At 30.4% G+C, this 13,122-nt stretch overlaps 1 protein-coding gene across 2 annotated transcripts; it reads right to left on the bottom strand.

Moving 5' to 3' along the window:
• Positions 1–1,498: 1,498 nt before the first annotated feature.
• On the bottom strand, positions 1,499–10,068 carry LOC137808452 (zinc finger CCCH domain-containing protein 6). Of its 2 annotated transcripts, XM_068609573.1 has the most exons (5): positions 9,596–10,029; positions 4,254–4,463; positions 3,985–4,109; positions 2,801–3,897; positions 1,499–2,296 (listed from the first exon to the last, which is right to left on the bottom strand). In XM_068609573.1, exons 1-5 carry the CDS (start codon positions 9,653–9,655, stop codon positions 2,217–2,219), a joined length of 1,572 nt encoding a protein of 523 aa, XP_068465674.1. In that variant the 5' UTR covers positions 9,656–10,029; the 3' UTR covers positions 1,499–2,216. The 2 variants fall into 2 exon arrangements, with proteins under 2 accessions (XP_068465674.1, XP_068465673.1); XM_068609572.1 differs by having other exon boundaries at positions 2,291–3,897; positions 9,596–10,068.
• Positions 10,069–13,122: the final 3,054 nt, after the last annotated feature.

Here is a 13,122-nt window from a genome sequence, read left to right as displayed (position 1 = left end):
ATCAATTCATCAACAAAATCAAGAAAATATTGATAAAAAAAATATTAACTCTTATCAACTCTAACAATCTAATAAATGTATAACTTATCACCAATTACAACAAAAACAATGAAATAATATAATATCAAATAAATATGTTACCATTTACACAACAAAAACAGTCACAAGATTAACACCACTACAAAATCTTATTTCAAATCCTTATAGCACAAAATTGAGTATAAGAAAATGATTAGAATTCTTAAAAAAAAAAAACTTTTTGAATACTTGATCATTCTTATTTGAAAGAGATTCAAGTGCTGTATTTATAAATTTGAAAATCACTCCCATCTTACACAGTTAACCAATTATGTTAAATATTGATCAATTATTCTTTGCAAATCGACTAAAGATGATTTGTATTCTAATTGATTACAATATGTGCTAATTGATTAATTTAACTCTAATATTTAATTTTAAAACTCATTTAATAAATTATGTAATCAATTATTATACTAAGAATTATGAAAACACAAAAATTGGTTGAATGGTTTAATTGATTATTGATGAAATAATTGATTATCAAAAGTCATTAATCAATTAAATACAAATTTATTTAATTTATTTTTTTCTAAAAATCTTTTTAAAATATTTTTTCTCTTTTTAAAAACATTTTTAATTTATTTTAAATTTGTTGTGTGTTGGTATTATTAATAGTTTTTTTGAAAGACTCACATAATAATTAAAAAAAAAAATAGACACAGCTAAAGCATCTTCATCTTCATTCTTCATATCAACACACCATTTATTGGAGATAATCTTCAGGTCTAACATTATCAAGACTGAAAATAGCAATGTTTAATATTAAGAGATATAATTAGTAATTAAAATTTGCAAAGACCAATAACATGGAATCATAATTCTTTTAGGGAAGAAGATTTTATTTTATAATTTGATCTTAGATTATTTTGTAATTCATAACTCAATATATTAGGATTTTTTTACTTGTGCCGCTTACTTTTTACTTAAAAATGTTATTGTTTTATTCATCTTGTATTTTACAAAGAAAAACATATTATTCTATTGATTTTGTATCATACAATGCATAAATGATTCAATTTATAATTCGTAAAATAGCCCTTTTAGTATTTGAAAGCTATTGAATCAATTATATTTATTTCCAAAATATAAAAAAAAATAAAAAATTGTAAGCTACTTTTGACAGTCACGTTAATTTATAATTAAATAGTATTTAGTCTAGGATAAATGTTTATTTTGATTTTATATAACTAAAATTTAAAATACTTTTTTAAATTATAAATAAACAACATTGAAACCAAATCTAATTAATATCAGTTATATGAATTATTGTAAAAAGTGAATGAAACTCAAATTTTCTATTATACTAAAAACTACTCTTGTTTGTTTTCATTTCCTTTTTTATTTTCGAAATTCATAAAAATGAAACATTTATCATTTTATATATACCCTATTTACTCATTCCAACCAATTAATATTCAATAGCTTCTAACACTTTATTTTCAATAAAATTATAAAAAAAAATCACAGGTAGAAGTTTGATTGAACTCAACCACCACCTTGAGTTAACCATATCAAACTAAAAATGTATATTTAATTCGGATTCAAAATTTAAAGGCATATTTATTTGCATCCATTCAAAGTTTATGCAAGAAGGCATATTATAATAACTTTGAAAGAATTATGTTAAAAAACAAAAAATATAGTCAGTATAATTTATATGAACATCTTTTATTATATAATAATTTTTTTTAACTTGTTTTTCACTTTCTTTCACTTAATCTAGAAAAAAAAATTCACCCCTTCCTTTGTTTTCATCACACTATCCAAATAAATAAAATAGTATGGTGGACTCTGGTTAATCCAATAAGTCAAATCTAATTCATTTCATTTATATCTTAAATTATTTGGTGGACTTAACTATGAGTGATTAACAACTTGTCATGTATTCAAACAGCCTAAAATCAACCATATATTTAAACAGGCCAAACTTACTTAATATGGTCCTTGAATCAACTACCATATTCGTAAAAATAATGTGCTACGTGGAGCATTTTTCAAAAGCATTATCATTGATTATATCACTCATGCACATGCTTCATTATTTGGTCATTATCTTATTTTATCTTTCTCATGAGTTAAAATCTTGGTATTATTTTATTGTGTCTTTCATGATTTCTTATTATGCAGTGAATTAATTATTTATGGCTAGGTGACATCCGCCAAAGAACTCCACGGATGGCCACAACTTCACTGTGACTGCACAAATCTCTCCAACCTGCAAAATCGAAAATACCATTTTGACCAAAACACTAATTTCGACAATAAAACCCCTTCAAAGAACCATAAAACCCTCCACCTAATTGTTTGAAAGTTCCTGCAGGCCCAAAATTTAAGTAAAATGGCCACCAAAACACTCCCAGAAAACTTCGTAAACTAATCAAATCAATGTCCCACTTTTTACTCTCTCCCCCTCTCTGTATGTGCAAGTTCTTTACGGTTAAACAAAAGAAGCCTTATCATTTTTACCGTTAAAATATGCCGCTTAAGATTTAGTTCTAAAACTAAGGTCCTGATTTCAATCTTTTTGCACTCTGTGACCCTAAGATGTTACCAGCTCCCCACTGAGCTGAAACATCATGCTGATAGGGGCAATTGAAACCATTTCGGCACCCTTTTGAGCTTTTAAAGTATATGCATGGTTTCTGGATTTTGTGTTTCACTTCTCCTTCTTTAAAGTTATGTACCGGTTTCATATCTTGAAGGTTACTATGACGAATACCTATGTGTGGGTCCTGCATATCTTGCTTATCTGCACCATGTTGCCTGATGAGGTTTTTATAGTAGTTGGCATCCTTTACAGCAAATGCTGATGAACCTGTGCTTAGTTTATAAGGCAATGTACTAGCAGTGGATTGCACCGGATTCACAACAGCATGCAAGTTCCTCGTAAGAGATGGCAATGGACCAGTGCTTAAAGTGCTTAATTCACCAGAACATACGGACGCCACTGCGGCGGCTCGCTTTGGCCCAGATGCCAGAGCTGTATCTTGTTGATACTGAGTATTTAAAACAGGGGAAATCCCACTTGACACATGGTGAATTTGATTGCTAGCAGACCTGGGTATATGAGATGCAGGTGTATTTGTGAGCAATGAAACTGAGGGTGTTACTCGCTTACCAGATACAGGCCTAGACATTGGAACTGATGCAGTAACAGGATTATCATGAGCCGAAGACAACAGTGAAACTGATGGAATTGCAGGCACTGATAGAGTGGCTGGCTTGTCAGGTGTAGGACTCAATGCTGCAACTGATGAATTTGCAGTTTTCACCCCAAAAGGCAATGAACCTACTGCACTTGTATGTGTAGCCCCAGAAGCTTTCACATCAGCAGATGTAGACAACAGAACTGGAATGGCAGGCTTTACACCAGGAGTGGTATCCACAGTACTTGAGGAAGCACTTATGGTGGTAGCTGCAGTTCTATGTTCATTAATCAACTTGTCGAGTATTTTTGGATCATTAAATATTTTAACCAGTAAATCCATATCAATCGGGGACCCTTGCTCAGAACTCCTCATAATGGTTGCAACAACCGAAGCTGCCAAATCAGCTTCCAAACCAAAAGATACTCCACCCAAGGGGATCCCTGTACAGGGATCTGAGGAATCAGTATAAAAGGAGTTAGAGGGTGAACGAATGGAAGTTTCAGCAGATATATACTGCAGAGGGTTATCCAAGGGGAAAGGGTTCCCAGCTACTGCCACTTCAGGTAAAATATCCATAGATTCTTCCTCTTCAATGGGAATGATAGGGATGAGGGGAGTTACGTCATCATCATAATCTTCCTCTTCTACGTCCAAAGAGACAGAAGGGCTAAACACCCAATCGCAACTCAACAATGTTAGTACGGAATAAAAAGAAGTACCACAAAAATTTGTACACTAAGGTGAGACATTTTACCAAGGAGGAATGGCTGAAAGACGGGGATAAACAGCTTCAAGCACCCTATTTTCTCTCAGTTTCTGATTCTCTTTCTCCCTACTTTCTTCACCCGCTACAACACACCATTTAGGACTGACAACAAACTGTAATATAAAAATAAAGAAATTGATATAGTAATTGAAGAATGATAACAAACCAGTTGGAGATAATGGCTTAAAAAACAATAAATATTTAACAAGGTTAGTCACTTGCAAAAGGAGATTCTAAATAACATGCGACAAAATTACCGGCAGAGGGCATTCCCATTTTATCGGGGAAATGCTGGAGAAATCAACCTTTGTTTGTTTTAGGAAATGACTGCTTTCAAACCCAGGGGGCAAATCACTAGGATCAATTATAGTGGAATTTGAATTTAGCATCGATGTCTTTACTTGAAGATGATCTTGAGAATGTTGGCCTACTTTTGAGGGGAAATCGTCAGACAAAAACAATTTTACCTGTTCGGCCACAATTATTAATGTTACAAAAGAGGGGTTGATGTGAAGTTATATCAGTACATAATTAAAAAACACTATAAATAAGCAATCACAAAAATACTGATATGTTGGAGCCTCATGAGAAGAATACATCTACAAATCGAAGATAACAAATTCACTAATAACAACATCATACAGTTTAAAAAGAATAGATTATGAGAACTACAAAATCCCATTCAAAGCACAAAATAAAGAATAATATCAGCTGTTGCAACCAGTTAGGTAAGCAGTTAGTTACTGAGAGATCAAAATGAAAATAGACTCTAATCAATCCACTGTCACCCGCTTCCTGAAAAGTTTCGGTTTTAGGTCATTAATCAAACCAGAAGCCAAATTTACATTTCAAACAAATAAGAATACTTAAATTCCAGTAATGAGTTCTATTTATCTCACTTCTATCTGAGAATTGATTAATAAACTGCGATGAGAACAATTTTTCAAGGCTAGGACACATTAAAACGTATTCTTTAGCTGAAAAGAATTCAATACAACCAGTAATAAAACAGAAATATCCAATCTAGTCCTATTCAATGCAAACGTCAAAAAATAGAAGAACAGAACAAAATAACCAAATTCTTCCAATTCCAATGTTGAAATCAACCACAAATCTAACCAAACCAAATCAAACTTACAAACATATAATTACTAATGTTTTATGAAAGTACAATAATATCCATACTAATATATCTATTTTCTTATCCTTACTGAGACCCGAGCATAAAGTTTCACAAAGGGATAAAAAAAATAGAAAATTATATATACACAATGTATTATGTATTATACAGACACACATGTATGCGCTGAAACTTAAAGTTGCATAACCAAGTCAGCAAGTCAAAGTGTCAATTACTGAATTACACAATAAAGGAAACCATCAAATCAAAAACAAGTTTAAGCCTCTGGGGCTTAAAGACTAAGAACAGCTACTAAACATTAAAATCATTCAATTATCATCAACATCATCATCTTAAACCCTCTAGGGCTGGCCGTGAACCCATCATGGCTGAGCAGAAAACACGCAATTTTGTGTTTACCAACTGAGTCTCCCCTGTTTCAGTGGTATTTTTGCCCTTTGACTAAAAAAACTAAGCAGCAGGAAATCTGCTTTTGAGTGCAATTTCAGCCACTATTCTGGGGCAACAGCCTCTACTTACCAAGCATGATGCAATGACATCTTAAAAGAAAGGGTGTCTACTCCCCATCTTCACAGTTGTGGGCAATTAAGTAAATAACAAAAGCCTTATTCTACTAAGTGAGATTGGTTACATGAATCACCCTATATCTTCGGATAATTTGACTGTAATAGTATTTCCAACCAAAGACAGAATGTCATTTTACTGTTTCAAGTAGGAAAAGTGCCCACACTCCTTATCTCAACAATTGTGTCAGATTTAATAATAGGCAGTAAACAACAAAAGCCATACTGAACTAGATGAGGATGGCTACATGAATCACACAATGTCATTGGACAACTTGATTTGGTGAGATTTCCAACCAAGGAGGAAATGTCATTTCTGTCTCACATGGACACAACTTCTATAAATTTAGTCCCTTAGTAATTAAATTTATAGATGCAATCCGTACTATAATCAATGCACACCTACACTTTGTTTAGAGTAAAGAAGGATTGACATGATAAAAAATGGATTGCAAAGGAAAATAACAATCAAAGGGATTTTTTCCATGGGCCCACCAAAATTAATTTCCATCAAACCAAAACTTGTTGCACTCTTATATAAATTTTGATCTCTGTAATCCCCGAAGCACCCAATTCCTCAACTGTGAAAAATTAAAACACTCCACCATCAGCCACTAATTCAGTCACTACCACCTCACCAGCTACTCACAGGACCACACCACTTTTAGTCAAAGGGGAACAAACCAGTCTGAATCACAGCTCACACTCATTACTTCTCTGGTTTAACAGTAAAATACCAATTTAAATCTGTTCATTCACATGTTGAATCTAATAAGTGGCTTAGACCAATAATACTGCCAATTCTCAGTCCATCTATTTGAAACAACCAGTCCGAACCAGTTTATAAAACACTAACACTAGCTTCAACACTTTGACATGGCTAATGTAAAAATTATAAATCACACTACACATTAAAAGTTAAATCTACATAACATAGAACATACAACAAACAAGATTAGTATACTCACCTTCCTATGAAGGTGTCCTAGCAAATCTTTCAAACCATAAGGACACTACTAAAACACTTTGGTATATAGTTCGGACACTATCTATTCTTATTATCATTCTTGTTATACAATTTTGTTAGGACAAATGATATACAAGACAGGTGTAATGTTTGTTATGGCTTCTGAAATTAGCATTACTTAGTAAGACAATTTTTTTGGTTTGTGACCATGACAAGATTGCATCTGTTTCTAGTAATACAACATCAAAATTCATGGTTCAATATTTGGTCAAACTACAATAAATTGTATGATATCTTAATTTAATTACATGTCTTGAACATCACTAACAAATTTATTCCATTACCAACATGATATTTTACTTACTATATACTCTTTTGCAGCGGCGGATTATGAAATTCATCTAAAACAATTACTTCAATTACATCTGGGTAGTAAATTATTATGCACAGATTCGCCCAGATTCCCGCAGTCAAGATCTCACATATCAGTGAAAATATTTTTTATTGTTTTCTGTTTTCACTATTTTCTATACCAGAAAACAAAGTTATTTTTGGTAATTAAAAGTGAAAACAGAAACAAATAAATAAAAAGTTTTCTCAGACTAAACAAACTCTAGGTTCTACAAAAAATACTATACTTTCTGACTAAGTTAATTGTTTTAGAAAAAGTGGGTCAAGGAAGGGCTGAAGCACATCTTCTAAGGAGCCACTTTGTTCTTCATGAACTGCTGGACATGAGCAGTGTCAACAGTGTGGTCGTTGGGGCAACAACAGAGATCCACTGAGGAAATGACTGTGTATCACAGTATTAGCAGCAGAGCATGATGACAATGAGAATAATGATGGGGTTTAGGCTGTACAAATGCAGCCATTATGTTTGTGAATTCATATCAGGGACAAAGACAACATGCATGCATCTACCACTTTCTCAACATGCATAAAAGTTGAAAGCAGCAAATAGTGCCACTATATTAACAGCACAGAATGCTGCAGCAACCAACGGAGATTACACACAAGGTTTTGCAGTGTGCTCTTATGCTGCCATTTTACACCTCTATTTAAAATCATTTATCAGTTCTGTTTCAGAGCACTTATCAAGGCTAGTTGTTCTGTTTCATTGCACTTTTCATTATCATTTTCTTATTATTATCAGTTATTCCTTGACTGTTAACTATGTCTTTAAGCTATGATTTTTTTAGTACAGATAAATTTATCTTAAATCTTGAGTACTTTTCAAGTTTAAGGATAAGTCATTATATAAATTAATTGCACTTTCTTTATCTTTAGTGAAACATTTTTGGGGTGGTCAAGTGCCTCTACTTGCATTCCAAGATTTAACATTTGTCATCAATAAATTGTGACAAACTGAGATGAAATCCTAAGATATGGCTAGCAGTACAAAAAATATTAGTTGTAAACATCCATGCAAAGTTTGAATTAACAAAGTTTAAGGAAATGTTTACTTTGAGAAAATATTTTACTTCTTGTATTCACAATTAATTACAAATGCAAATTACATTACTTTTACTTTGTTTCTACTTTCAAATACTTCTATCAAAAACAATGTAGAGTCTTCTTTTTATGTTAAACAGCATATAAGCCTTTATTTGGTATTAAACAATTTATAAGTCTTTGCAAACAATAAACCTTTATTTGGTGTTAAACAATACGGCCATTTTCTAATACCTATGAAAATAAAATATGAAAGTGAAAAATCCTTTTATCAAACCAAACAAACCCTTGTTTACTAAGGAAATAGAAGTACTACACCCAAGGTTATCAAATAAAGGACAAAGACACTTCATGGATTTTAATCTGTATAAACATTTTAAAGTTTAGGATTATGTCACCAACTTCTGCAAGTTTCATATTAACTGCAACACTCATAAACTCTTTAATATATTGTCATCATCAACTCCCAAGTTGTAATGCACATTACATCTTCACCAACTAATAAAGTTTTATTTTGAAACATTAGTTTCTTATATTACAAGTATCAGTAAGATTTATTGTTTACTTTTGATTGAATTTTTTTTCCGTTTGCGAAATTTAACAATTTTCTGTAATCTAGCACTGATAAAGAACTTACACACTTAATGAATCTTGTAAAACGTAGTATTTAGATTGTAATTTTCTCCATTGAGTTATAAAGAGTATTCTTCCTTGTTCTTTTTCACATTTCCAGATTTTCTGCAGTCATGCGCTACTTAAGTACGCACACATTAAATTTTAAATAATGACATTTTAAAAATTTCCATTGTGAGGTTCTCTCAGTATTTCTTAATTACTCTTTTTCTTATTATTCTTGTTTTCACAATTTCGAATTTTCTGTAAACTAGCATTATTAAGCATTCATCCTCCATTCAAATTAATGAGATGTTTAAAACATATTTTAAAGATTTTCAAACTTTTCAATGGAAGATCTCATAGAGTATTCTTCCTTATTGTATTTCTTCTTATTATTTCCAAATTTTAATTGCGTATACACGCATTTAATTAATAAATAGTTCAGAACAAAATACCTAGATTATATTTTTTATCCATAAAACCTTTTTTTTCATTTTCTTCCTCTTCTCAGTATCATTATTATACATTTCTCTATTATTGTTAATCTCGTAAATTCCTTATCGTTAGTAAGATTACTATCATTTTCATTATTATTGTTTTAATAATAATTTAATAATAAATATATTGATTATTATTATTATTATCGACAGCAGTGACCCCTGTTTCTTGATAGCAGCCTGTGCATAAAATGTCAGGAAACACCGCAGAAAACACAAAACTCAAACCAAATAGGGCGTAGGAACGACATCGCACAGCGACAGCAAAGGAGAAGAAGGATTTGAATAAACGACAAGAAATCACTACAAAAAAAATTGGCTAAAACAGAGAATCTTGGATAAAAAAATCGTCAAATGTATATACCTGACACAGGTTCCCTCCAGTAGCCCACGAAACCCGGTTGGATTTCCTTGCTCGCTTCATATTAAATCCAGAATCAAAGTAAAAAAACACTCAGATTCATAAGAGAAACGGTTAATATGAGAAAAGGCAAAATCAAAATCATTAACCAACAAATGCGTCGCGTTTCTACAACGAAATCTCGCGCGGCACAGAGAGAGAAGAGAGAGAGAGAGATTGGGAAGGGGAAACCCTAGAAGGGAAGAGTGGCGTTTTTGGGGGTGGCTGCTATCCTTATATAGAGTTTGACGGTGAGGGTGAGGGTGAACGGGGCGTGAGATTAGGAAAATCTAGGGAGAGGGTGATGGTGGCTTCTGTTGGCAGTGACAGCGCATAGATGCAACACTGACGAAACGATACCTTCAATTCAAGTTTGTGTGTGTGTGGTTGCGTGAGTTGGGTTGGGCCCAATGCATTTCAAACAAAACAGCGGTGCCAACAGTATACGACCAATGCGCATTTTAGCTCTTCTGCTTTTTTTTTCTAATATAAATTAAGCATTTGCTTTTGAAACCGACGTGTGTGATTAGAGTACATAATCTTAAATAAACAATATCAATTGCTTTACGTCTCTTTCTTCGTACCGTAAAAATCTCTCTTCGTTTATATAATAATAATATATATAGCTTTGTATACCTTTTTTCTTACATATTTTTTTTATTTATACTAACTAAAACATTTGTCGTATCCATATTTTTTTAATTTTAATTACAGAATAAATTCATTTTCTTGTTCGACGTATATGATGATAAAAATTTAACCTTACTATATAAAGAATGTTATATAAATTTTTCATTTTCTATATGTGTTTTGTGGTTTTCTACACGTGAATTTTGTATATGTGAATTTTCAGGATCATAGTAATAAGATACTAAAGTAATTTTATATGAAAAGAAATTAAAAAATAAAAACAAACATGTAAAATAAAAAAATGAGAGTAAGAATGTGCTCTGTCTTTCTTTCTCCACATTATCTTCTTTTTATTCCAAAACAAAAATCTATCTCATAAAAAAAATTATTTCTTAGATCTTAAAATAAGGAGTTAGTTTATTTAAAAAAAAATATCTCTTAACATTAATTTAAAAAAAAATTAAGTAATTCATATAAAATGACAAAAATACTCTTTTTCGTAATTTTTAAATTTTAAAAAAAATAATGAGATGAGATATATTAATAATGATAAAATTGAAAAGAAATTGTGTACCCGAGAAATTCTGTTTGAAATCGTGAAAAGTCAAAGTTTATGGGTACTCAATTCAGGTGCATCTGATAATATTTTTGGTAATACTCATTTTCTTTCATTTCGTAGCGTAGTATATGTCGGTTGATTGACAATGAATCTATGGAACTTTATTTTTTTGCATCAGATCCCCTATATCATATTTTGCATCACCGTATTCTAAACATTTGCACAATTGTTTAGGTTATCTATACTTATCAAAATTGAAGAAAATAGTTCCAAACCTCATGAAACTTCAAATCCAAGAGTGAATAATGTCAATTAAGAAAACATGTTAAATATTCCTATTCCAAAATGAATTAAAACAAGATGTACTCGGTTTATAATTCATTTTGCAATATGGTCCAAGTAGAGTCACATCTTAGGATTTCAATATTTTGTTATGTTTTATCGATAAAAAAAATTCTTTGTACTTTGATTTATTTGATGAAATATCGATCTTAACTATTGTCTTTAAAATCTTTCCTTAATGCAACAAAAATTCAATTTAACCAAATGTATTTTAAGTCTAACTCAATCCCATAAAACCGACTCATGAGATTGAGGTTTGCACCCACTTATATACAATGAACTCATAATATATAGTTTCACACACAAATTGACAGTCTCAGCATGAGGAAGTGTGTTAGAGATCCCACATCGACTAGAGATTAAAGCCTTTCATAATATATAAGTGGGTGCAAACCTCACCTCATTGAACCAGTTTTATGGGATTAAGTTAGACTTAAAATTCACTTTGTAATATAGTATTAGAGTCATTTTGATCATATCCTAACGAGTATTTGTTAGTTTATCAGACCACCTGTTATCGGAGATTTTCTATTCTTTTAAGTTCACATGTCTATCTGTACTATCCTATTTCTCAAAGAACCTTTATTTCATGTCTCTCTCGTATCTTTGTGTGTGTGTTTTGTTTATGATATGTTTTATAGGTTGGACAAAATCTCTGCAAGAATTATCAAATGTGTTTTTTTGAACTATTCTTATATAAAAAAAAAAGTATTTATCTATCTTTTCACATTCAAAATCCATTCACTTCTTGAAGTTCCTCTCTTCCTCTAAATTTACCATAACCATTATCACATCTTTTGACCACTTATCAACGCAAAACACTTTTTGAAGTTTTTCACCACCATTTACCCATACTACAACATTCATAATTGTGAATCAAATTATTAAGGGTGTGTTTGGATTAGAGGGTGTGTGGGAGTGGAAAGTTGAGGGTGAGTGAAAGTGGAAGTGTGAAAAAAGTTGATGTTGTTTGGATTGGGGTATGTTAGAGTGGATATGTGAAGAAAGTTTATTGAAATTTGTGAGTGATGTGATAGTTGTAAGAATATTATAAATTATTTTGAATAGTAAAGTTTGTAAGATTACAATTTTACCCTTGTATATATAAAAAATAAAATAATGATTAATCCTATTTCATATTTTAGTTAATTATAATTTAAAATTAAAGTATAATTTTATTATTTAACATTTTATTAATTAAAATTTATTTTTTATTTAAGTTAATTTATTTACATAATTTTAATATTATATGTGAATTTTTAAATTATGTTATGTTATATATAGAAATATATAAAAAAATTAATTAAGTATTTTAGATGATTAATATTATTTATTATTATATAAATTTATTTTTATAAATAATTATATATATATATATATTTTATTATTAATAAAATTATTAATATTTAATATAAATAAAATAAAATAAAAATAATAATAATAATAATAATTATTATTCTTTATTAAAATTATTTGATTTGCATTTATTATTATTATTTTATAAATTAATTTTAAATATTATTATTATTTTAATATTTATATTATTAGTATTAATAATACTTTACATTATTATTATTATTATTTATTTGGGTATACACAGTTTATTTAAAAAAATTAAATGATTTTAATTAGCTTTTGTGGGTAAAAATGTAATTTAGAGATGTCTAGCTGGCTTTCTCTTCTCCCCTTCAGCTTTCTCTTCATCAATGAGAAGCTCAAAAATTCATCAAACTTTCCTTTTCACTTCCCTTCTCCCTCCTCCATCACTGGAAGCAAACTTGAAACACCTCCTCATGCGGAACCAAACACAACCTAAGGGTTGACATATCAACAATTATATTTGAAATGAAAATGTGTACAGCAAATTTGTAAAATAAAAATGAGATGTGAACAATAAACCATAAAGCATTGTGTAATTTGTAAAATGAAAATGAGATGTGAACAATAAACTATAAAACAT

Source organism: Phaseolus vulgaris, chromosome 3 (genome assembly GCF_000499845.2).
Source record: "Phaseolus vulgaris cultivar G19833 chromosome 3, P. vulgaris v2.0, whole genome shotgun sequence".
In the NCBI taxonomy this organism is placed as follows: domain Eukaryota; kingdom Viridiplantae; phylum Streptophyta; class Magnoliopsida; order Fabales; family Fabaceae; genus Phaseolus; species Phaseolus vulgaris.
This window is presented reverse-complemented; position numbering and strand designations above follow the sequence as displayed.

Bases quoted from the DNA above. Each gene is read 5' to 3' on its own strand.
- LOC137808452 (XM_068609572.1), bottom strand. From the start codon at position 9,655: ATGAAGCGAGCAAGGAAATCCAACCGGGTTTCGTGGGCTACTGGAGGG. The intron at 4,464-9,595 runs GTATATACATTT...GTGGCCGAACAG, and splicing joins CTGGAGGGAACCTGTGTCAG to GTAAAATTGTTTTTGTCTGA. The intron at 3,898-3,984 runs GTAAAATGTCTC...TTGGGTGTTTAG, and splicing joins CTTTCAGCCATTCCTCCTTG to CCCTTCTGTCTCTTTGGACG.